A 27,163-nucleotide genomic window follows, 5' to 3' on the forward strand; every position below is an offset into this window, starting at 1 on the left:
AGATTTTTGATTTTTGGCCCAGTTTTCAAGTTGGTCCAAATTGGGGTCCAAAATTAAACTTTGTTTGATTTCAACAAAAATTGAATATATGGGGTTCTTTGATATGCTGAATCTAACCATGTATTTAGATTTTTTATTTGTGGACCCCGTTATCTAATTGGTTCATATTGAGATCAAAAGGGTCCAAAATTAAACTTTGTTTGATTTCATCTAAAATTGAATTATTGGGGTTCTTTGATATTCCAAATCTAACCGTGTATTTAGGTTTTTAATTTTGGGTCCTGTTTTTTAAATTGGTCTACATTGAGGTCCAAAGGGTCCAAAATTAAACTTAGTTTGATTTTAACAAAAATTGAATTCTTGGGGTTCTTTGATTTGCTGAATCTAAACATGTGTTTAGATTTTTGATTATGGGCCCAGTTTTCAAGTTGGTCCAAGATAGGGTCCAGTATTTAAACTTTGTTTGATTTCAACAAAAATTGAATATATGGGGTTCTTTGATATGCTGAATCTAAACATGTATTTAGATTTTTGATTATGGGCCCAGTTTTCAAGTTGGTCCAAATTGGGGTCCAAAATTAAACTTTGTTTGATTTCAACAAAAATTGAATATATGAGGTTCTTTGATATGCTGAATCTAACCATGTATTTAGATTTTTTATTTGTAGGCCCCGCTATCAAATTGGTTCATATTGAGGTCAAAAGGGTCCAAATTTAAACTTTGTTTGATTTCATCTAAAATTGAATTATTGGGGTTCTTTGATATGCCAAATCTAACCGTGTTTTTAGATTTTTAATTTGGGTCCCGTTTTTTTAAATTGGTCTTCATTGAGGTCCAAAGGGTCCAAAATTAAACTTAGTTTGATTTTAACAAAAATTGAATTCTTGGGGTTCTTTGATATGCTGAATCTAAACATGTGTTTAGATTTTTGATTATGGGCCCAGTTTTCAAGTTGGTCCAAGTTGGGGTCCAAAATTAAACTTTTTTTGATTTCAACAAAAATTGAATATATGGGGTTCTTTGATATGCTGAATCTAACCATGAATTTAGAATTTTTATTTGTGGGCCCCGCTATCAAATTGGTTCATATTGAGGTCAAAAGGGTCCAAAATGAAACTTTGTTTGATTTCATCAAAAATTGAATTATTGGGGTTCTTTGATATTCCAAATCTAACCATGTATTTAGATTTTTAATTTTAAGTCCCGTTTTTTAAATTGGTCTACATTAAGGTCCAAAGGGTCCAGAATTAAACTTAGTTTGATTTTAGCAAAAATTGAATTCTTGGGGTTCTTTGATATGCTGAATCTAAACATGTGTTTAGATTTTTGATTATGGGCCCAGTTTTCAAGTTGGTCCAAGTTGGGGTCCAAAATTAAACTTTGTTTGATTTTAACAAAACTTGAATATATGGGGTTCTTTGATATGCTGAATCTAACCATGTATTTTGATTTTGGACATTGGACCATAATAGGTAAATTAAAAAAATTCAAGTTCTTAGACCACATTCTTTCTGTGTCAGAAACCTATGCTGTGTCAAATATTTAATAACAATCCAAATTCAGAGCTGTATCAAGCTTGAATGTTGTGTCCATACTTGCCCCAACTGTTCAGGGTTCGACCTCTGCGGTCGTATTAAGCTGCGCCCCAGCGAAGCATTTTATTGCCTATTGTCTTGAAAACTATAATAGATAGAAACTTTAAATTGTAAAAATGACCAGCAAAACAAGTTCTGCAAATGGTCGAAATCGTCAGTTGACGCCTTATTAAAGTTATTGCCCTTTGATGACGGTTTTTACCATTTTTTTGTGTTTTTGCCTTATATCTTAAAAAATATAATAGATAGATAGAAACTTAAATAAGCAAAAATGATCAGGAAGATAAGATCTACAATTAAAACAAATGTAGGAAATCGTCCAATGACTCCTTATTGGAGTTATTGCTCTTTGATGACCATTTTTACCATTTTTTTGGCATTTTGCCTTATATGATAAAAATTATAAAAGATAAATAGACACTTATACATCACAAAAATGATCAGCAAGGCAAGATCTACTAACAAGTCAAATTTTGTCGATATAGTTAGTAGCTATATAGACTGTCACTCTTTATAGGAGTGATTGCCCTTAAATGAGGATTTTTTTTACCCTCTTTTGTGTTTTGAGCAAAAACTAAAGAAGATAGAGAGAAACTAAACAGACTAAATGATCAGCAATACAAATCAACAAAACAGAGATTTTTGTCATGAATTCTTTTCTCATCTACAATGTTGGAGAGTGTCCTTTGTTGAATATGCACATAGACCAAGGTGAGCGACACAGGCTCTTTAGAGCCTCTACTTTTTTTTTGCAACAGCTGATATTTTTTTTAAAGTTTTTCATACGCTTGCAAGGAAATTAATATGATATCTGTAGTAAACAGTACTATAGATTTCACCATTAAAAGGATGGATGTTTGATTATTTTTTTGGCCTTTTATTGTCTTGGATGGCATATCATGTTGGCTTGAAACTTATTTATTGTAAAAAAGAGATATTAACGCAAAAGGTTACATATGCAGAGATTCCAATAGAGAACACACTTTACATTATCAGTCAGAGCTCAGACACTTACAAGTCTAAACATGTTTTGACTCCTACAAGTCAAAAAATGTAAATATCAAGAAATCAAATTTAGACTTGTTTGCGTCAGTTTCTGTTTTGCCCTACATGTTCAGATACGGAGGTTTTTTTGAATTTGCCGCTTTATGACGCTATCTATGATCCTGCGATTTTTAACAAGACTTCACAGTGACCGACTCCATTATTAAAAAACGAACTGTAACGGAAAAGTCATTGAGTACAGCATTGATTTTTATCGATTTAGCGGTAAAACTAGGGTGATTTCAGTACGTTTTGGAACTGTTGCACAGTTCTTCTCTGATTTTTATACGACCGCAAAAAAATTTTTGTGGTCGTATATTGGTATGACGTTGGCGTCGTCGTCGTCGTCGTCGTCCGGCGTCGTCGTCCGAATACACATTAGTTTTCGCACTCTAACTTTAGTTTAAGTGAATGGATCTCAATGAAATTTTACCATAAGGTTCAATACCACAAAAGGAAGGTGGGGATTGATTTTGGGGGTTATGGTACTAACAGTTAAGGAATTAGGGGCCAAAAGGGGCCAAAAATAAGCATTTTTGTAACTTCCGGACATAACTTGTGTGTAAGTGTATGGATCTCTCTGACATTGTACCACAAGGTTCCATATCACAAAGGGAATGCTGGGATTGATTTTGGGGGTAATTGCCTCCAAATTTTAGGAATTGGGGGCCAAAAAGGGGCAAAAAACAAGCATTTTTCTAGTTTCATGACAATATCTTGTTTGTAAGTGTATGGATCTTTATGAAATTGTACTACAAGGTTCCATATCACAAAGGGAATACTGGGATTGATTTTTGGGGTAATTTCCTCCAAATTTTAGGAATAAGGGGCCAAAAAGGGGCAAAAAACAAGCATTTTTCTAGTTTCATGACAATAACTTGTTTGTAAGTGTATGGATCTTTATGAAATTGTACTACAAGGTTCCATATCACAAAGGGAAGGCTGGGATTGATTTTGGGGGTTTTCCCTCAAAATTTTAGTAATTAGGGGCCATAAAGGGCAAAAAAAACATGCATTTTTCTAGTTTCAGGACAATAACTTGTGTGTAAGTGTATGGATCTTTATGAAATTGTACTGCAGCAAGGTTCCATATCACAAAGGGAAAGCTGGAATTGAGTTTGGGGGTAATTGCCCTAAACGTTTAGGAATTTGGGGCCAAAAAGGGGCCAAAAAACAAGCATTTTTCTAGTTTCCAGACAATAACTTGTGTTCAAGTGTATGAATCTCTCTGGAATTGTACTGCAAGGTACCATACCACAAAGGGAAAGCTGGGATTGAGTTTGGGGGTGATGAATCATAAGGGGGTTCAAAAAATTGGGGGGGGGGGGGGGATTTTTTTTTCCTTTTTTTTCTTTAACATTTTCCATTTTAAATTGGTTATTTCTGATTTATATATAAAAGCAAATAATAATGATATGGTTTGAATAGGCATACATGTGAACCTCCCGACGGGAGTACAATAATCCCGTAATCAGGGGTCTCCTCCCGACCTCCCGTTGAAGAGGAAAAAATCCCGTGCATGAAATTTTTCATGAATGAAAAATTTCTGCCCAACATATCATCTCAGGCATCTGGTGTAACTGACATTACCTGAAGTTATATTTTACCTGTAAATCAATTAACATGCATAATTATATGGCTTCACTTGTCAGCTTGGGTGTCAAACATACAGGTAATCAACGTTTTTTACCTCAGGCTAACTGCCGTTGTGTAACAAAAACTGTGTATTTATTGGGTTACTTCCCTTGATTTATCCTGTTTTAAGTTACTTTCCTTTTAATAATGAAAATTTTTAAAAGAATATAAATAAAATATAAATTGAACAAATAATCATAAAAGGATGGTTATTAAATGATTTTAAATGTCTTAGGACAAATAAAAAAATAATAATTTGAAAATTATTTGAGGATTCTAGACTTCCTTTCAAGGCTTAAATTGAAATTTATATAATAACTATGACCCAATTTTACAGGTAAAATGATTTTCTGAGTTTGCAAATAAAAACTATTTGCAAGAGAAAAAAAATAAATAAAAACTACTTGCAGATAGCTAAACAAATGTTCTGGTTGCAATGATTGTTTTATAGAATATGAAGTAAAAAATTTAAAGAACATACTGGAAAAATACAATGTTAGATTGAACATGTAGAATATAAAGATGGAGAAACTTTATAAGTACAAGGGTACTATAAACATAATAAATTGGATGGAAAGTTGAAGAAAACACACTTTAAAAGACCATTTTTACAGCACACGGTTACATTTACAACAAAATTAATGTCGATTAAAAACCTCCTGATCTGAGTCCTAATCTCCTGACCAAAATTTCCCAATCTCCTGATCTGAGTTTCACAGTCCATCACATGTATGAATAGGTAAATTGAAAATTTTTAAGTTCTTAGACCACTTTCATTCTGTGTCAGAAACCTATGCTGTGTCAAATATTTAATTACAATCCAAATTCAGTGCTGTATCAAGCTTGAATGTTGTGTCCATACTTGCCCCAACTGTTCAGGGTTCGACCTCTGCGGTCGTATCAAGCTGCGCCCCAGCGGAGCATTTTATTTAGGTTGTTATACACATTTTTTGCAGATGAAGGGGTATTAAGTAAACGATATTTTGTCAGTGCCATCAAGGCGCGTGACTTCCAAATTGATGCGCGTGACGTTTGAAGTCACCTACCCGCAGACAACTTTCTCGTTCTATAGGTCAATAAATGTTTTGAGTGTTATTTATCCGTAATTTAGGGAGACAACTCATGTTGGTTTCGGCGATGTGTGTTTCGTTTGCTGTAAAGTTCTTAAACAAATTCCACAACGATACTGATAATGATAAATACATTTTATCTGTCGTAACATGTAAAAATAATTTTTCACAACTTCTGATCGAAGAAAGGCTGCATTAAAGATTGTATGTTTCCCAATGGATTTTTCAACAGATTAAAGGGGAAAGGAGAGAAGTTGTGTGGTTTTTTTTATGATTTCAAGGCAAGTTGGGGCACGGATCATTTCAACATTGGTGTAAGAATTTCACAGAACATGTAGCTGAGAAATAAAAATATTGCAAAAGATAGATACAAATTTTAAAGAAAGACTCGTTTAATAAATCTGTTATATATTTATATTTATATTCAGTAATAAATTATGGAAATAACTGATAAGTTATTGCCCAAAGGGATCCAAAGGTGATAGCATAATTTTGAACATTGTTTTACTACATTTTGTGATTTTGTGAATGTCCTTGTGTTTAGATTGCGACTTGTACAAGTCAAAATAAGTGATATTGTGTGGACCCTTTCTAAACATCATAAGATTTTCAAGGCATTTTTTTTTAACTCAGGGCCCGTATGCATACAGCTACTTAAGTTAAGATTTGTTCTGAACGGACAGATTTTTCTACATGTCCTACGATTGGATATCTTAACTTAAGTGGTTTTATGCATATCAGCCCTGACTTTTGATTATTTCAAGGATAATAAACAGTGGAACACAAAATGGTTATTATTATAGACGGCTAGATTTATGGTAATATAATTGATATTTGTCGAATACTTTAATCCAACTGCACAAGTCGAAATAAAAAAAATAATTATATATCGCCAATATTATATATAGACCTACCTGCAAAAAGTTAAGTCCAAATTTATGGTAATATACATGCATATTTACGCAAAGGATTGGTCCTTATGATATTTTTTGACAATTTGGTCCCTATGATATTAATATTTTTTGACAATTTGTCAAAAAATTTCATAAGGACCTTAGAGCTAAGGTTCCACAGCTAGTGAGTACTCTACTTGGAGCAAATTTGCAAGGTTGTATTGAAGTACAAATATTAATAAGATCGTCTATGATAATATTATAAAATTGAAAACAACACGTTATAAATTTCATGCGTCCAAAGCTTTCGTTTCCAATTTTTTTTCCATATGGTTATCTTGGATTTGAATAAGTTTGAAAATAAATTTTATTCTTTTTGTGAGTACTCTGCTTGGAGCAGTTTCATGTTGCATTGAAGTTCAAATTTTTGTAAGATTATCATTTATTGGATTTTCTGTGATTATTCCAAAAATATTTTTTATTTGGTCTTTTTATTCATATGGTATATTTTGGACTTGAATAAGTCTAAAAATGAATTTAATTTTTTGGATACGAGTGCCGTCAGGCAATCTGTAGATTTTTACCATTGACTCCCTTCCAAGACTCTCACGTCAACCGTTTTGTGTTAACATTAATAGGAACAACTCAGATTCTTAAGATTGTCCTGTTATAAAAAGTAAAAACAAACAAGAGATTGAATTTAAACAACATTCTGTTAAATTTCTTCTCATAATCCTCCTGTTTTGATATCTCCTTTTTATACGACCGCAAAAAAATTTTGTGGTCGTATATTGGTATGACGTTGGCGTCGTCGTCGTCATCGTCGTCCGGCGTCTTCGTCCGAAGACACATTTGTTTTCGCACTCTAACTTTAGTTTAAGTGAATGGATCTCTATGAAATTTTACCATAAGGTTCAATACCACAAAAGGAAGGTGGGGATTGATTTTGGGGGTTATGGTACCAACAGTTAAGGAATTAGGGGCCAAAAATAAGCATTTTTGTAACTTCCAGACATAACTTGTGTGTTAGTGTATGGATCTCTCTGACATTGTACCACAAGGTTCCATATCACAAAGGGAATGCTGGGATTGATTTTGGGGGTAATTGCCTCCAAATTTTAGGAATTAGGGGCCAAAAAGGGGCAAAAAACAAGCATTTTTCTAGTTTCATGACAATAACTTGTGTGTAAGTGTATGGATCTCTCTGACATTGTACCACAAGGTTCCGTATCACAAAGGGAATGCTGGGATTGATTTTGGGGGTAATTGCCTCCAAATTTTAGGAATTGGGGGCCAAAAAGGGGCAAAAAAACAAGCATTTTTCTAGTTTCATGACAATAACTTGTGTTCAAGTGTATGGATCTTTATGAAATTGTACTACAAGGTTCCATATCACAAAGGGAAAGCTGGAATTGATTTTTGGGTTAATTGCCCACAACGTTTAGGAATAAGGGGCCAAAAGTAAGCATTTTTCTAGTTTCCAGTTAATAACTTGTGTTCCAGTGTATGGATCTCTCTGAAATTGTACTGCAAGGTACCATACCACAAAGGGAATGCTGGGATTGATTTTGGGGGTAATTCCCTAGAAATTTGAGGAATGAGGGGCCATAAAGGGGCAAAAAAACAAGCATTTTTCTAGTTTCAGGACAATAACTTGTGTGTAAGTGTATGGATCTTTATGAAATTGTACTGCAAGGTTCCATATCACAAAGAGAAAGCTGGGTTTGAGTTTGGGGGTAACTGCCCTAAATGTTTAGGAATTTGGGGCCAAAAAGGGGCCAAAAAACAAGCATTTTTCTAGTTTCCAGACAATAACTTGTGTTCAAGTGTATGGATCTCTCTGAAATTGTACAGTCATACATGTGAACCTCCCGACGGGAGTACAATAATCCCGTTTTCAGGGGTCTCCTCCCGACCTCCCGTTGAAGACAAAAAAATCCGGTGTATGAAATATTTCATGAATGAAAAATTTCAGCCCAACATATCTGGTGTAACTGACATTACTGAAGTTATATTTTACCTGTAAATCAATTAACATGCATAATTATATGGCTTCACTTGTCACCTTGGGTGTCAAACATACTGGTAATCAACGATTTTTACCTCAGGCTAACTGCCGTTGTGTAATAAAACTTTGTTTATTTAAAATGAATGTTGGGTTACTCCCTTGATTTATCCTGTTTTAAGTTACTTTCCTTTAAATAATGTAAATTTTTAAAAGAATATAAATAAAATATAAATTGAACAAATAATCATAAAAGGATGGTAATTAAATGATTTTAAATGTCTTAGGACAAATAAAAAAATAATAATTTGAAAATTATTTGAGGGTTCTATACTTCCTTTCAAGGCTTAAATTGAAATTTATATATTAACTATGACCCATGATTAAAGTTTCAATGAGTTACTTATCATACATTAAAAATTTACTTGCATAAAGATATAAATAAATGATCTACTTGCAGATAGATAAGCAAATGTTCTGATTGCAATGAATAATGGTAAAAAAGATATGACCTAAAAAATTTAAAGAACATACTAAAAAAGAAGAATGTTAGATTGAACAAGTTGAAAATTTAAAAAGATAGAGAAAATCTATAAGTACAAGGGTCATGAGGGTACTATAAACATAATACATTCGGATGGAAAGTTGAAGAAAACACACTTTAACAGACAATTTCTACAGCACACGGTTACATTTACGACAGAATTTATGTCGATTAAAAACCTCCTGATCTGAGTCCTAATTTCCCAAACTCCTGATCTTAGTTTCACAGTCCATCACATGTATGTGTACTGCAAGGTAACATACCACAAAGGGAAGGCTGGGATTGAGTTTGGGGGTGATGAATCATAAGGGGGTTCAAAAAATTGGGGGGGGGGGGGGGGGTTTCCTCTTTTTTCTTTAAAATTTTCCATTTCAAATTGGTTATTTCTGATTTATATATAAAAGCAAATAATAATGATATGGTTTGAATAGATAAATTAAAAAAGTTTTAAGTTCTTAGACCACATTTATTCTGTGTCAGAAACCTATGCTGTGTCAAATATTTAATTACAATCCAAATTCAGTGCTGTATCAAGCTTGAATGTTGTGTCCATACTTGCCCCAACTGTTCAGGGTTCGACCTCTGCGGTCGTATCAAGCTGCGCCCCAGCGAAGCATTTTATTTTAGTATTTTACGGAGAAATTAAATATGTACATCAGCATTTTATTTCATTTGTGTTTATCTTCCAATACGGAAAATCAGAATTAAGCAGTATTTATATTTAGGGCTTTATATATTTAGAATCACGTCAGAGAGGGAATTCCGTAACCCAAATAATCCAGTCGTCATATTACGATCACTTCGATCACTCCATTAACGTTGGTCAACCGGAAATTAAAAATAAGCTGCATCATGGGATCAATGTATCCTGAAGTATGGCGCGAAAAAAGGAGGAGTTTAAAATTGTTTGTAAACATGTGCAATGGAGCACGAAACGTGTTTTCAGTGTACACACGTGTTTGAACAGAAGAATTTAGCGAAGGAATGCAGACGAAATATTCAGAAGATTCACAGTGAAATCGATATAACTATTAGAAATTTTGAAGTCAATTTACGGTGGTGTTGAACTGCATGATGGTTTTGAACAGGAATGTTTTGTTTGCAGTAAGAAGTGCCATAATGTCATACAGGGCATCCCGAATATTCCAGTCTTTATGGTTTTTATACGACCGCAAAAATTAAAAATTTTTTGGTCGTATATTGGTATGACGTTGGCGTCGTCGTCGTCGTCGTCGTCGTCGTCGTCGTCGTCGTCGTCCGGCGTCCGGCGTCGTCTGGCGTCGTCCGAAGACACATTGGTTTTCGCACTCTAACTTTAGTTTAAGTGAATGGATCTCCATGAAATTTCACCATAAGGTTCAATACCACGAAAGGAAGGTTGGGATTGATTTTGGGGGTTATGGTACCAACAGTTAAGGAATTAGGGGCCAAAAAGGGGCCAAAAATAAGCATTTTTGTAATTTTCAGACAATAACTTGTGTGTAAGTGTATAGATCTCTCTGACATTGTACCACAAGGTTCCATATCACAAAGGGAAGGCTGTAATTGATTTTGGGGGTAATTGCCTCAAAATTTTAGGAATTAGGGGCCAAAAAAGGGGCAAAAAACAAGCATTTTTCTAGTTTCATGACAATAACTTGTGTGTAAGTGTTTGGATATTTCTGAAATTGTACTACAAGGTTCCATATCACAAAGGGAAAGCTGGAATTGAGTTTGGGGGTAATTGCCCGAAACGTTTAGGAATTGGGGGCCAAAAAGGGGCCAAAAATAAGCATTTTTCTAGTTTCCAGACAATAACTTGTGTTCAAGTGTATGGATCTCTCTGAAATTGTACTGCAAGGTACCATACCACAAAGGGAAGGCTGGGATTGAGTTTGGGGGTGATGAATCATAAGGGGGTTCAAAAAATTTGGGGGGGGAGATTTTTTTTTTTTTTTTTTTCTTTTTTTCCTTTTTTTTTCTTTTAAAATTTTCCATTTTAAGTTGATTATTTCTGATTTATATTTAAAAGCAAATAATAATGATATGTTAGGAGATACACACCAAACAGGATGTGTAAATTATTATATAATAAGTATTGTGCAATAGCAAGAAATTTTCAATTGCACAGTATTGCACAATAGCAAGAAATCTTCAATTGCACAGTATTGCGCAATAGCAAGAAATCTTCAATTGCACAGTATTGCGCAATAGCAAGAAATATCCAATAGCACAATATTGCGCAATAGCAAGAAATTGTCAATTGTACAGTATTGCGCAATAGCAAGAAATATTCAATTGCACAGTGTTGTGCAAAAGAAGATACTTCGTATAAATTGCTTATTTCTTGATCAATTTCAATGGGGTTTTATTCTTGAATTCTTGGGGTTCTTTAATATGCTGAATCTAACCGTGTATTAAGTTTTTGGATTTTGGGCCCCGTTTTTAAATTGGTCCACATTGAGGTCCAAAGGGTCCAAAATTTAACTTTGTTTGATTTCATCAAAAATTGAATTATTGGGGTTCTTTGATATGCCGAATCTAACCGTGTATTTAGATTTTTAATTTGGGGTCCCGTTTTTTAAATTGGTCTACATTAAGGTCCAAAGGGTCCAAAATTAAACTTAATTTGATTTTAACAAAAATTGAATTCTTGGGGTTCTTTGATATGCTGAATCTAAACATGTGTTTAGATTTTTGATTATGGGCCCAGTTTTCAAGTTGGTCCAAGTTGGGGTCCAAAATTAAACTTTGTTTGATTTCAACAAAAATTGAATATATGGGGTTATTTGATATGCAAAATCTAAACATGTATTTAGATTTTAGATTTTTGGCCCAGTTTTCAAGTTGGTCCAAATTGGGGTCCAAAATTAAACTTTGTTTGATTTCAACAAAAATTGAATACATGGGGTTCTTTGATATGCTGAATCTTACCATGTATTTAGATTTTTTATTTGTGGGCCTGCTATCAAATTGGTTCATATTGAGGTCAAAAGGGTCCAAAATTAAACTTTGTTTGATTTCATAAAAAATTGAATTATTGGGGTTCTTTGATATGCCAAATCTAACTGTGTATTTAGATTTTTAATTTTGGGTCCTGTTTTTTAAATTGGTCTACATTAAGGTCCAAAGGGTCCAAAATTAAACTTAGTTTGATTTTAACAAAAATTGAATTTTTGGGGTTCTTTGATATGCTGAATCTAAACATGTGTTTAGATTTTTAATTATGGGACCAGTTTTTAAGTTGGTCCAAATTGGGGTCCAAAATTAAACTTTGTTTGATTTCAACAAAAATTGAATATATGGGGTTCTTTGATATGCTGAATCTTACCATGTATTTAGATTTTTTATTTGTGGGCCCGCTATCAAATTGGTTCATATTGAGGTCAAAAGGGTCCAAAATTAAACTTTGTTTGATTTCATCAAAAATTGAATAATTGGGGTTCTTTGATATGCCAAATCTAACCGTGTTTTTAGATTTTTAATTTTGGGTCCCGTTTTTTAAATTTGTCTACATTAAGGTCCAAAGGGTCCAAAATTAAACTTAGTTTGATTTTAACAAAAATTGAATTCTTCGGGTACTTTGATATGCTGAATCTAAACATGTGTTTAGATTTTTGATTATGGGACCAGTTTTCAAGTTTGTCCAAGTTGGGGTCCAAAATTAAACTTTGTTTGATTTCAACAAAAATTGAATATATGGGGTTCTTTGATATGCTGAATCTAACCATGTATTTTGATTTTGGACATTGGACCATAATAGGTAAATTAAAAAAATTGAAGTTCTTAGACCACATTCTTTCTGTGTCAGAAACCTATGCTGTGTCAAATATTTAATCACAATCCAAATTCAGAGCTGTATCAAGCTTGAATGTTGTGTCCATACTTGCCCCAACTGTTCAGGGTTCGACCTCTGCGGTCGTATCAAGCTGCGCCCAGCGAAGCATTTTATTTTTGTTGATGTGGTTCATAAGTGTTTCTCATTTCTCGTTTTTTTATATAGATAAGACCGTTGGTTTTCCCGTTTGAATGGTTTTACACTAGTAATTTTTGGGGCCCTTTATAGCTTACTGTTCGGTATGAGCCAAGGCTCCGTGTTGAAGACCGTACTGTGACCTATAATGGTTTACTTTTATAAATTTTGACTATGATGGAGAGTTGTCTCATTGGCACTCATACCACTTCTTCTTATATCTATTTATATTAAGATCACTTCGATCACTCCATTAATTTGAATTTTCCAAATTTCATAGAATTTTATTGTACTACCTGGATTGGGTAAATTTGATCAAAAGGGCAAAATTTTGAAGGTAAAAAACAAATTTTAATGTAATTTTTATACGACCGCAAAAAAATTTTGAGGTCGTATATTGGTATGACGTTGGCGTCGTCGTCGTCGTCCGGCGTCGTCGTCCGAATACACAATGGTTTTCGCACTCTAACTTTAGTTTAAGTGAATAGATCTCTATGAAATTTTACCATAAGGTTCAATACCACAATAGGAAGGTGGGGATTGATTTTGGGGGTTATGGTACCAACAGTTAAGGAATTAGGGGCCAAAAAGGGGCCGAAAATAAGCATTTTTGTAACTTCCAGACATAACTTGTGTGTTAGCATATGGATCTCTTTGACATTGTACCACAAGATTCCATATCACAAAGGGTCAATGCTGGGATTGATTTTGGGGTTAATTGCCTCAAAATTTTAGGAATAAGGGGCCAAAAGGGGGCAAAAAACAAGCATTTTTCTAGTTTCATGACAATAACTTGTGTGTAAGTGTATGGATCTTTCTGAAATTTTACTACAAGGTTCCATTTCACAAAGGGAAAGCTGGAATTGAGTGTTGTGGTAATTGCCCAAAACGTTTATTAATAAGGGGCCTAAAAAGGGGTTTAAAATAAGCATTTTTTAGTTTCTAGACAATAACTTGTGTTCAAGTGTATGGATCTCTCTAAAATTGTATTACAAGGTACCATACCACAAAGGCAAGGCTGTTATTGAGCTTGGTTTGGGGGGAAAGGGGGGTGGGGGTGATGAATCATAAGGGGGGCGGGGGTCAAAAAAGGGGTAATTTTTTTTTTTTCCTTTTTTTTTTGTTTAAAATTTACATTTTAAGTTAGTTATTTTTTATCACGAAGAGAAAGTAGGAATTGAGTTTTGGGGTTAATTGCTCAAACATTTATGAATAAGGGGCCAAATATTGGTCAAAAATAAGGATTTTTTTAGTTTGCAACAAAAACTTGTGTTCAAGTGTATGGATCTCTGTGAAATTGTATTGCAATGTACCATACCACAAATTGAAGGTTGTGATTGAGGTGGGGGATGATGAATCAAAAGGGGGTTGAAAAAATGTGTGGGAGGTAGGATTTTTTTTTTTCATTTTTTTTTCTTTAAAATTTTCCATTTAAAGATGGTTGTTTCAGATTTATATATGAAAGAAAATAATAATGATACGGTTATATATCATGAGGAATTGAAATTTAAAATTATGTATATTGGAAATTTAGGTTACATTGGAAAGTAATAATTGGCTTTGGGGGGGGGGGGGGGGGGGTTATGGCTCTAATGTTTAAGGAATAAGGGGAAAAAAGGTTAAAAAACAAGGGTTTCCATTTTAATAGACAAATAATTGAGTAAAGAACATTATTTAAAAGCAGTGTAAGGTTGGTAATTCAAACTCATTTAAATATCTCATCTACACTGCTTTTAAATTATGTAAATTGGAAATTTGCCAATAACTTTATTGTTAATAAATGCATTGGAAATTTGCCAACAATTTTAGTGTAATAAACTTCATTGGAAATTTGCCAATATAAAATTTTGCTGATGAAGGTTTTTTGTTTACCTTTAGCCATGACTATGAAGTCATTTTCTATTTTTATAGCCTTATGATGTAGTTGAATTATTTAATACTTTTATGATGTGTTTAAATGGGGTTTTATCATGTTTATGGTTGCAAATTTATTGTTTTAGTATAATAAACCCCATTTAAAATTTGCCAATAAAAAAAATTTTTGTTTATTTTTAGCTATGATTATGATGTCATTTTCTATTTTACTTTTATGGTTGCAAAGAAATTTTTATTTTTAGATATTACTGTTAAATGATGCTGATTAAGGTTTTTGCTATGTTTAGCCATGACTATGATGTCATTTTCTATTTTAATATCTGTTATGATGTATTTAAATGGGCTTTTATTGTTACAAAGGAATTTTATTTTTAGATATTACTATAAAATGTTGCTGATGCTGATTAAGGATTTTGTTTATTTTTAGCCATGACTATGATGTCATTTTCTATTTTAATACCTTTATGATGTAATTTCCATTTTTAGATATTACTGTTAAATGATGCTGATTAAGGGTTTTTTGCTATGTTTAGCCATGACTATGATGTCATTTTCTATTTTAATATCTTTATGATGTATTTAAATGGGCTTTTATGGTTACAAAGGAATTTTATTTTTAGATATTACTTTAAATGTTGCTGATTAAGGATTTTTGTTTATTTTTAGCCATGACTATGATGTCACTTTCTATTTTAATACCTTTATGATGTATTTAAATGGGCTCCCATGTATTTGGGTTTTTGATTATTTATACATGTTACCAAATTGGTCCACATTGAACAAAAACGGTCCAAATTTCAACTTTATTACATTACATCAAACATTGAATTCTACATATTCTTTGATATATTGAAATTAACAAACAATTTAGTTTATGGATATTCCACCATAATAGGTAAATTAAATTTTTTCCAGTTCTTACACCACATTCATCCTGTGTCAGAAACCTATGCTGTGTCAAATATTTAATGACAATCCAAAGTCATAGCTGTATCAAGCTTGAATTTTGTGTCCATACTTGCCCCAACTGTTCAGGGTACGACCTCTGCGGTCGTATCAAGCTGCGCCCCAGCGAAGCATTTTATTTTAGTATTTTACGGAGAAATTAAATATGTACTCAGTTATTTGTAATGGGGCAAAGTAATTTAGACATCAATGAACATGATGAATAGCTTTTTTTTAACAAGACATCAATGAATAGCTAGTATTTATATCTCAGTCATCAAAATTTCTTTAAACATGTTTAATGTATTAAATGAACAGTGGACATAATCAAGAAATGCATCAGAAGAAAAAGGTTGATTATTTCATGCTGACAGAAGATACAGAAGCATGAGTAGCAAAATCTCATGTATAAAAAATGTATGGAACTTATAATTCGGTACGCTAGAAATGCTACATAAAACTCATCAGTGGCACATGAATCAAAACAGTAAGAAAGTCGAATCAAATACAAAGTTGAAAATTGAAGGACATAAAAAACAGGGTTTAGTTTAATCCATTAGAATTTTTTGTTAAATTGAGATACCGTTTTCCAAAAAGCTTTTCTTTCATCATGTTCATGATAGAATTTACAATCTTGCCCGCGATCATCATTTAAATGTGTGCAATTTTGGAAGACGTCTAGGATTTTAACATTTTGGGCCATATGAATCCTAAACCCAAAGAAAAAACCAGTTGACTTTTGTGTGCTTGTACAAATGAATATTTTTGACACTTAGTATGTGGGATTGATAACATTTAGAAGGAATCTATACTACTAAAGGAAGAGACTGATTTCATTAAGCCCCAAATCCTCTGAAACCATACAAAGTCGGAAATATTTGTGATATCATGTATAAATCTAGTGTTTTGTTCTTCCTAAATTTGTCTTTGAAACACTTGTTTTTCCACAGAAAATGCCAATTTTTGAGAAAATATCCAAATTTAGAATAGATTGCAATTAATTGCAAATAAACTTTAATATTCTACGTGAACTAACTGGGTCATGTGATATGTACATATGTCCATCCCTTTCACAGATACTATAGTTTGAAACCCGATATCATGCACTAACTATGTCATAATTAAAGAAAATTTTGGCCATGGTTTAATCAGACATATTATACTATACTAATGCACCAACTTTATTATGTACAAAAAATGTACAGGCGTGTGTGCAACTACCGGGTTCACACTGTATGTGTACAAAATATTTGCAGACTTGTCACAGGTCAGCGCTTGGGTTGTGAGTGAAGCCATAAAATAGTTATTAGTGATCATAAAGTTATGAACTCCTAATTAAAACACAAAGGAAATGTAACAAGTGTTAATTACATAGATTAAATCCAATCAACAAGGTTAACCTCATAAGGTAAATCGATCATGTGGTGTCATCAATCTGGGTAAACTGGTTTGAACTGGTCAAATTTCACCTGGAATTTTATACCGCACTGAAAAGATTTAACAAATCGCTTAAAACTTTACCGATTTACGATTTTTTTTTACTGAAAATTTTAGCACCACGGTAAAAAATTATACATCGCGGTAAGACTGATATCACCACGGTCAAAAATTATACATCGCGGGCCCGCGGTCCTTTAAGGGCCTGGGGAGAACACTGATAATACTTTAAGTAGAAATACTCAATTTAACATATTGCTACCAATATTATATAGACTTGCAAAAAATCTTTTAAGTCCAAATTATGGGTAATACATACATATTTACGCAAGAGATTGAGATTTCAAAGACAGGATTTGAGGCCTGTGAAATTCTGTGTTATGAAAAACTAAAACCATAACAAGTGTGTCCAATTTGGACTTGAATAAGTCTGAAAATGAATTTTATTCTTTTTGTAAGTACATTTACTCTGCTTGGAGCAAGGTTGCATTGCAGTCCAAATTTTTATAAGATTAATCTGATTTACTGTGATAATTCTAAAAATTGCAAAAGGTTTCATTCTTTTTTTTGTTTTGTCTTTTTGATCATATGGTTATTTTGGACTTGAATAAGTACAAAAGTGAATTTCATTTTTTTTGTACATGTAAGTACATTTACTCTGATTGGAACAAGGTTACATTGAAGTACAAATTTTAACAAGATTTATCAGATCATCTGTGATAATACCAAAATCTTTTGTTCCTATTTTCTATTTTGTCCTTTTGTTCATATGGTTATAAATAACTTATTTTGGCCTTGAATAAGTCTGAAAATGATTTTTTTTTTTTTTGTAACTAAGTACTCTGCTTGGAGCAAGATTGCATTTAAGTACAAATTTTTCCAAGATTTATCAGATATTTTTTGATAATACCAAAAGCTTTCGTTCCTATATTTTATTTTGTCTTTTTGTTCATATGCTTATTTTGGACTCAAATTAGTCGGAAAGTGATTTTTTTTTTTAAACCAGGTTCTCTGCTTGGAGAATAAAATATTATCTAGTGTTGAGAAAAGGGGGATGTTTATCGATGATTAGCCAAGAGATGTGGATAATCCTATCATTCATTCAGAAAAACTGGAAATAGCTGTGTGAGATTATTTGTCTGATATATACTACATTTATAATAAGGATCCTGTATAATAGCAAATGTCATGACTGTCCTTGTTTTTGAAATATCGACTTGTACAAGTCGAAATTAGTGATATTGTGTGAACCTTTCAAAATTACACAAGTTTCTACCTGCATAACTCTTGAATTAAAATTCTAAAGATAAAATAACTGCATGTTGTCATTAAAGAACATATATTCAGCGGTTGTTCATTTATCGTACATCTGCTATGATCATGTGATTAATGTTATTTATTATGGTACAATGTATTATACTTTAAGTAGAAATACTCAATTTAACATATTGCTACCAATTTTATATAGACTTGCAAAAAATCTTTAAATTCCAAATTATGGGTCATACATACATATTTAAACAAGAGATTGAGATTTCAAGGACAGGATTTGAGGCCTGTGAAATTCTGTGTAATGAAAAACTAATACTATAACAAGTCTGTCCTATTTGGACTTGAATAAGTCTGAAAATGAATTTTATTCTTTTTGTAAGTACATTTACTCTGCTTGGAGCAAGGTTGCATTGCAGTCCAAATTTTTTATAAGATTAATCTGATTTACTGTGATAATTCTAAAAATTGCAAAAGCTTTCATTCTTTTTTTTTTTATTTTGTCTTTTTGTTCATACGGTTGTTTTGGACTTGAATAACTACAAAAGTGAATTTCATTTTTTATGTACATGTTAGTACATTAACTCTGATTGGAACAAGGTTACATTGAAGTACAAATTTTAACAAGATTTATCAGATCATCTGTGATAAAACCAAAACCTTTTGTTGCTATTTTCCATTTTGTCCTTTTGTTCATTTAAGGAATGACTGTAATATTTTTTCTGTCTATGAAGAAATAACATCAAAAATGTGGTGCACACTGAATAACCCGCGTAGCGGGATATTTTAAAGTGTGCACCACATTTTTTATGTTATTTCGAATAGACAGAAAAAATATTACAGTCATTTCTTATGATTTAATTCTAAATTCCATTTTAAACCGGAGTAAACCATGAAAAAACGTTGATGACTTCACGGTCACATGACAAAATTATGTCTATGAGCTGATAAACAAAACAACGTCAGCCAATCAGAAGACGCGTTACATCCAAAATTAAATTATATGGTTATAAAAAAAACTTATTTTTGATTAAGTCTGAAAATGATTTTTTTTTTCTTGTAACTAAGTACTCTGCTTGGAGCAAGATTGCATTTAAGTACAAATCTTTACAAGATTTATCAGATATTTTTTGATAATACCAAAAGCTTTTGTTCCTATATTTTATTTTGTCTTTTTATTCATTTGGTTATTCCAGTAAAATGGTATCTGATGTCAAAAAGGGGGTGTTAATTGATAATCAGCCAAGGGATGGGAGTAATCCTATCATTCATTCAGAAAAACTGGAAAGCTGTAAGAATACTCTTCTCTGATTACACTATTTGGCAAAAAATTAAAAAAGGTTAAAGTTTATCATTTTAATTTATTTGCCAAATGAACATTAAAAAGCTATCTGTTTAAGTGAAAAAAAAACCAAACTGAAAGATGGTTTAAAATTGAAGTTAATAAATAGAAAAACAGTCAAATACTCCAGACTTTGCATAGGCACAAAAAAAATATGACTGATATATTTTTATACGACCGCAAAAAAATTTTGTGGTCGTATATTGGTATGACGTTGGCGGCGTCGTCGTCGTCATCGTCGCCGGCGTCGTCGTCCGAATACACAATGGTTTTCGCACTCTAACTTTAGTTTAAGTGAATGGATCTCTATGAAATTTTACCATAAGGTTCAATACCACAATAGGAAGGTGGGGATTGATTTTGGGGGTTATGGTACCAACAGTTAAATAATTAGGGGCCAAAAAGGGGCCGAAAATAAGCATTTTTGTAACTTCCAGACATAACTTGTGTGTTATTGTATGGATCTCTTTGACATTGTACTACAAGATTCCATATCACAAAGGGTCGATGATGGGATTGATTTTGGGGTTAATTTCCTCGAAATTTTAAGAATAAGGGGCCAAAAGGGGGCAAAAAACAAGCATTTTTCTAGTTTCATGACAATAACTTGTGTGTAAGTGTATGGATCTTTCTGAAATTTTACTACAAGGTTCCATTTCGCAAAGGGAAAGCTGGAATTGAGTTTTGTGGTAATTGCCCAAAACGTTTAGTAATAAGGGGCCTAAAAAGGGGTGAAAAATAAGCATTTTTTAGTTTCTAGACAATAACTTGTGTTCAAGTGTATGGATCTCTCTAAAATTGTATTACAAGGTACCATACCACAAAGGCAAGGCTGTTATTGAGCTTGGTTTGGGGGGGAAGGGGGGGGGTGATGAATCATAGGGGGGGGTCAAAAAAGGGGTAATTATTTTTTTTCGTTTAAGGAATAAGGGGAAAAAAGGTTAAAAAACTAGGGTTTCCATTTTAATAGACAAATAATTGAGTAAAGAACATTATTTAAAAGCAGTGTAAGGTTGGTAATTCAAACTCATTTAAATATCTCACTTACACTGCTTTTAAATTAATTAAATTGGAAATTTGCCAATAACTTTATTGTTAATAAATGCATTGGAAATTTGCCAACAATTTTAGTATAATAAACTTCATTGGAAATTTGCCAATATAAAATTTTGCTGATGAAGGTTTTTTGTTTACCTTTAGCCTTGACTATGAAGTCATTTTCTATTTTTATAGCCTTATGATGTAGTTGAATTATTTAATACTTGTATGATGTGTTTAAATGGGGTTTTATGGTTGCAAATTTATTGTTTTAGTTTAATAAACTCCATTTAAAATTTGGTAATAAAAAAAAATTTTGTTTATTTTTAGCTATGATTATGATGTCATTTTCTATTTTACTTTTATGGTTGCAAAGAAATTTTTATTTTTATATATTACTGTTAAATGATGCTGATTAAGGTTTTTGCTATGTTTAGCCATGACTATGATGTCATTTTCTATTTTAATATCTGTCATGATGTATTTAAATGGGCTTTTATGGTTACAAATGAATTTTATTTTTAGATATTACCGGTACTGTAAAATGTTGCTGATTAGGGATTTTGTTTATTTTTAGCCATGACTATGATGTCATTTTCTATTTTAATACCTTTATTATGTAATTTCCATTTTTAGATATTACTGTTAAATGATGCTGATTGAGGGTTTGAATGCTGGGATTGATTTTGGGGGTAATTGCCTCCAAATTTTAGGAATTAGGGGGCAAAAAACAAGCATTTTTCTAGTTTCATGACAATAACTTGTGTGTAAGTGTATGGATATTTATGAAATTGTACTACAAGGTTCCATATCACAAAGGGAAAGCTGGAATTGAGTTTGGGGGTACTTGCCCAAAACGTTTAGGAATAAGGGGCCAAAAATAAGCATTTTTCTAGTTTCCAGACAATAACTTGTGTTCAAGTGTATGGATCTCTCTGAAATTGTACTGCAAGGTACCATACCACAAAGGGAAGGCTGGGATTGTTTTTGGGGGTAATTGTCTCAAAATGTTAGGAATTAGGGGCCATAATGGGGCAAAAAAACAAGCATTTTTCTAGTTTCATGACAATAACTTGTGTGTAAGTGTATGGATCTTTATGACATTGTCCTGCAAGGTTCCATATCACAAAGGGAAAGCTTGGTTTGAGTTTGGGGGTAATTGCCCTAAACTTTTAGGAATTTGGGGCCAAAAAGGTGCAAAAAACCCAAGCATTTTTCTAGTTTCCAGACAATAATTTGTGTTCAAGTGTATGGATCTCTCTGAAATTGTACTGCAAGGTACCATACCACAAAGGGAAGGCTGGGATTGAGTTTGGGGGTGATGAATCATAAGGGGGTTTCAAAAAATTTGGGGGGGGGGATTTTTTTTTCCTTTTTTTTCTTTAAAATTTTCCATTTTAAATTGGTTATTTCTGATTTATATATAAAAGCAAATAATAATGATATGGTTTGAATAGGTAAATTAAAAAAATTTAAGTTCTTAGACTACTTTCATTCTGTGTGAGAAACCTATGCTGTGTCAAATATTTAATTACAATCCAAATTCAGTGCTGTATGAAGCTTGAATGTTGTGTCCATACTTGCCCCAACTGTTCAGGGTTCGACCTCTGCGGTCGTATCAAGCTGCGCCCCAGCGGAGCATTTTATTGTATTTATGCAAGTCGAAATTTGATGATTATATTCATTGAAAATATTATATATCATTTGTCCCTTCATAATTGTCTATTCATCCGAAACAGCTTTAACCAAAACAGACTTTTTCCAGTCTGAAGACTAAAAATGACTCCTTCAGGTCGATTCTTGTAATAAGGGGACATTATCCCTACTGAAAAAATAAGTAATCTATGTGAATTTTCAGCTGTACAAAAATTGACTTGCAGAAGTCATTTTATGTTTAAATTGAGGTTTGTCGAATATTGACTTGATTAAGTTGAATTGTGATTGATGAAAAAAGAGAAATAACTCTTGTATTTTACTTATTTTGACTTGTAGAGGTCAAAACATGTTTCGACTTGTATGTGTCTGAGCTCTGACTGATTATTGTGATACATGTAATTAAACCATGAAAAGTATGTTTGTGAAAAGTGACTTGTCTAAAATATGGGTTAGAAGGATAATAAAGTAACTGAAGAAAGCCAACGGCTGAAATGTCTGAAAAATTGGTCCAAAGATTACAGCAAAAAGCTGACAAATAAAAGCTGTAATGAAATGTTTTAAAGGCTTACCTCTCACAAGATATCATCTACCTCCTTTATGAAATGACTGAAAAAAAGATAATGTACTGATTATCCCATTCCAGATGCTTTAAACAAAATTGGAACTGACTTTACGACATGGTACAACGTCATGAAATTAGTAGGGAAACCTTTTTTCCTCTTTTTGGTGAGGATTTTGTCATTGGGTAATGAAGAATGAATCTTTTATCTATATGATTGCTTTTACATCAGTAAGGAGCAGAGATTCTATAAAACTAATGATTCATATAATTATTTGTATAATCTATATTTTTTTCAGAGTGCAGTGGTTTGAATTGGGGACCTAATTGTGCCAGAAAATGTAGTGAATGCTCTGCTAATACCAAGAGATGTGACAGAGTAAAAGGTTGTATTTGTGCCTCTGGATGGACTGGTGCCACTTGTTCTCAGGATATTAATGAATGTGATCAGACTAGTATCTGTGGAGAATTAGAAGATTGTAAAAATTCTTTTGGATCGTACGAATGTGTTTGTAAAACTGGATATAAGAAAGGATCTGATGGATCTTGTCAAGGTATCTAATTCTCCATTTATTATTGCCTGCCCACACCCCATTTGTCTTTCTATCCACTAATCTTGTGAGTACATCTTGACTGAATTTCAATGAAAGCTCACACAAAGGTGCAAATGCTTAGTGATTCAGGTTTTTTTTTGTTAATTTCGAAGGGGAGGTAATTGAAGTGTGGTATTATTTTGTGAGCTCAATCACAGACCCTCTAGTTATAGACGTAAAGATAAAAGGCATGTTTGGCTAACACATTTTGAAAATGCTGGTAAAACAAAGCAGCAAAATTACGGTGAATATTTTTGAAATCTACACAAAATATTCATGTTACCCACAAAAATAAACACCTCTGTTGAATAATTCATAATAATTCTACTGAGGTTTTGTTTGCAAGTGATAAGCAGTTCTATTTTCAACTTGATGTGCTGGACATTTCAAATTTCACATGTATTTTGTAACTCTACTGGGAATTTACTTAGTAAAGCATTACCAAAAATAGCACCTGTACATACTGTAAACATTTGGTTATTTTTAAATCATATATAACTGACGAACAACCAAATAGATCTTTCTTTATTAAGTCTCTCAAACGAAGTTTGGGAAGACTTATTGTTTTTGCTCAGTTCTTCTTCTTCTTCTTCTTCCGCCGCTTTTAAATTTGAACTTGTCCGCACCCGTTCTCCAAAACTGCTTGTCAGATTAACTTAGGGTTTCACAATATGTTAGACTAACATGTCTAGTGGTGCAATCAGGGTTTTGTTTGTGCAATGGGGTTTATAAAGGGGTACTTTGAGGGGCAAAAAGAAAAGAGGGTTTTACTATAGAACCCTATAGGATTTTATTTTTTTAAATTTTCAAATGATTATAAATTGAAAACCGTTTGTGATAGACACAATCTTTTTAATTGAAAATGTTCTAAATGATAAAGCCCATTAAATGAAATACAGGGTTAGTCCCCAGGGGCCACCCCCACCCCTGCCATTTAAGAAAGTTCTAATACCTTGTAAGTGGTCAAGATCCCCACCCCTAAACCATATATATTTTGGTTTGTTATGCTAAGATGGTTTGAATGATATACAGGGTTAGTCCCCAGGGGTCATCCTGACCCCCTGCCATTTGAGAAAGTTCTAATATCTTGTAAATGGTCGAGATCCCCACCCCTAAACCATATATATTCTGGTTTGTCATGATAAAGCATCAAATTTAATACAGGGTTAGTCCCCAGGGGTCACCCCCACCCCCTGCCATTTAAGAAAGTTCTAATATTTTCTAAGTGGTCAAGATCCCCACCCCTAAACCATATATATTCTGGTTTGTCATGCTTAGATGGTTTGAATGATATACAGGGTTAGTCCCCAGGGGTCATCCTGACCCCCTGCCATTTGAGAAAGTTCTAATATCTTGTAAATGGTCGAGATCCCCACCCCTAAACCATATATATTCTGGTTTGTCATGATAAAGCACATCAAATGAAATACAGGGTTAGTCCCCAGGGGTCACCCCACCCCCTGCCATTTAAGAAAGTTCTAATATCTTCTAAGTGGTCAAGATCCCCACGCCTAAACCATATATATTCTGGTTTGTCATGCGAAGATGGTTTGAATGATATACAGGGTTAGTCCCCAGGGGTCATCCCGACCCCCTGCCATTTGAGAAAGATCTAATATCTTGTAAATGGTTGAGATCCCCACCCCTAAACCATATATATTCCTATTTGTCATGTCTCCAACATTTGAATGACATATACGGTCAGTCCCCAGGGGTTCCCCCCACCCCCAATGTTCTAATATCTTGTAAATGGTTGAGATCCCCACCCCTAAACCATATATATTCCTGTTCGTCATGTAATGAACATTTGAATGACGTATAGGGTCAGTCCCCAGGGGTTCCTCCCCACCCCCAATGTTCTAGTATCTTGTAAATGGTCGAGATCCCCACCCCTAAACTATATATATTCTGGTTTGTCATGCCAAGATGATTTGAATGATATACAAGGTTAGTCCCCAGGCATCACTAATGCATATAACTTTACTGGACCAAACCAATTTTCACTGGACGTTGCCCAATGTCAGGCGACCCTGGGAATTACGAATTATGGGAGCTTCGTTTGGGAGACTTCGTAACAGAATCCTGTTACAATCATTTCTTGTTTTTTTTAATTCATTATATATCATCTCTTAAAAAATTAAGATTTAAGGAAATTTTGTTATTTTTATTTTTCCTAACTACATTGTAACATCCTTAACAGAATATTCATGCTAACTACTAGTCAGTCTGATTGACTTCTTGATTACTTTAAGAAAATCTTGCACTTTATTGGTTTTAAAAAACTGTTGATTGACAATTCTAGAAAATGTTTAATTTATTTCCAAGATAGTATGTCATGTATGCAGCTATAATTAATCGTAGAACATTCAGAAATTTTGTTGTTGTCGGACTTTGATATAGATAGGGATTAACAACTTACATCCCAATTAAACTATTAATTCAATAGAGTTGGAATAAAAATTATTTATTACCTGTACAATACAATGTGTGTGTATGTCTTTGTTTTTTCCAGATGTAAATGAATGTGTAACAGGATTAAACAATTGTGATAGAAATGCTGAATGTGTCAATACTGTAGGAAGTCATTTATGTAGTTGTAAATTGGGGTATAGTGGAGATGGTCTGACATGCTCAGGTAAAATGTAACAAGAATATGTATTAGTATTTAAGCAATTTAAGATTTTGTTGATATTTCCACCAAGGACAAGAAGATTCACATTTGGTCACTCAAAGGAGTGGAAAATGATTGATATCAGATACTGTGGATTCATGTATTTTCGTGGGTGCCAATTTTCGAGGATAGAGAAAACTTGTCTTTTCATGGATTTTTGTCAAGCTTGCGACATAGCGATCCTACATTCCATCGTCGGCGGTGGTGTCCACAAATATTCACTCTGTGGTTAAAGTTTTTGAAATTTTAATAACTTTATTAAACTATCCTGCATTTCTACCAAACTTGGACAGAAGCTTGTTTATGATCTTAAGATAGTATCCAGAAGTAAATTTTGTAAAAATAAAAATCCGGTTTATCCGTATTTTACTTATAAATGGACTTTTTTCTGCCAGTTAACATTACATTCACCCTGTGGTTAAAGTTTTAAAAATTTTAATAACTTTCTTAAACTATCCTGGATTTGTACCAAACTTTGACAGAAGCTAGTTTATGATCAAAAGCTAGTATCTAGAAGGAAATTTTGTAAAAGTTTATTTCTAGTTTTTCCATATATTACTTATAAATGGACTTAGTTTTTCTTCCAGTTAACATTACATACAGTCTGCAGTTAAAGTTTTTAAAACACTTATTAGATTCATACACCATCCTGGATTTTTACCAAACTTGGACAGAAGCTTTTTACAATCAAAAGATAGTATCTAGAGGAAAATTTTTAATAAGTTTTTTGTCGAGCCTGTGACTTTTGTCGCAGAAAGCTTGACATAGGGATAGTGATCCGGTGGTGGCGGCGTTAGCTAACTTCTTAAAAGCTTTATATTTTAGAAGGTGGAAGATCTGGATGCTTCATACTTTGTATATGGATGCCTCATGTTACGAAGTTTCCGTCAGTCACATGTCCAATGTCCTTGACCTCATTTTCATGGTTCAGTGATTACATGAAAAAAAAGTTAAGATTTTTTGTAACGTTAAATTCTCTCTTATTATAAGTAATAGGATAACTATATTTGGTATGTGCGTACCTTGCAAGGTCCTCATG

General features: G+C 33.0%; 1 protein-coding gene and 2 long non-coding RNA genes across 3 annotated transcripts in view; 2 read left to right on the plus strand and 1 right to left on the minus strand.

The window, feature by feature from the left end:
* LOC127728000 (mucin-16-like) overlaps positions 1-27,163 on the plus strand; it is a 295,239-nt gene that overhangs the window by 189,125 nt on the left and 78,951 nt on the right. The window contains exons 34-35 of the mRNA XM_052235153.1: positions 23,160-23,414; positions 25,966-26,088. Of these exons, the coding sequence (XP_052091113.1) occupies positions 23,160-23,414; positions 25,966-26,088 (378 nt within the window). The remainder of the gene's footprint in view (positions 1-23,159; positions 23,415-25,965; positions 26,089-27,163) is intronic.
* On the minus strand, positions 1,487-9,415 carry LOC127728018 (uncharacterized). The gene is made up of 2 exons (XR_007993976.1): positions 9,368-9,415; positions 1,487-1,621 (listed from the first exon to the last, which is right to left on the minus strand). It is a non-coding gene; the product is annotated as an uncharacterized LOC127728018 (long non-coding RNA).
* LOC127728003 (uncharacterized) lies at positions 2,671-12,721 on the plus strand. The gene is made up of 3 exons (XR_007993959.1): positions 2,671-3,079; positions 7,151-7,934; positions 10,467-12,721. It is a non-coding gene; the product is annotated as an uncharacterized LOC127728003 (long non-coding RNA).

The sequence above is a fragment of the Mytilus californianus genome, unplaced genomic scaffold (genome assembly GCF_021869535.1).
Source record: "Mytilus californianus isolate M0D057914Y unplaced genomic scaffold, xbMytCali1.0.p SCAF_2, whole genome shotgun sequence".
Lineage (NCBI taxonomy): Eukaryota > Metazoa > Mollusca > Bivalvia > Mytilida > Mytilidae > Mytilus > Mytilus californianus.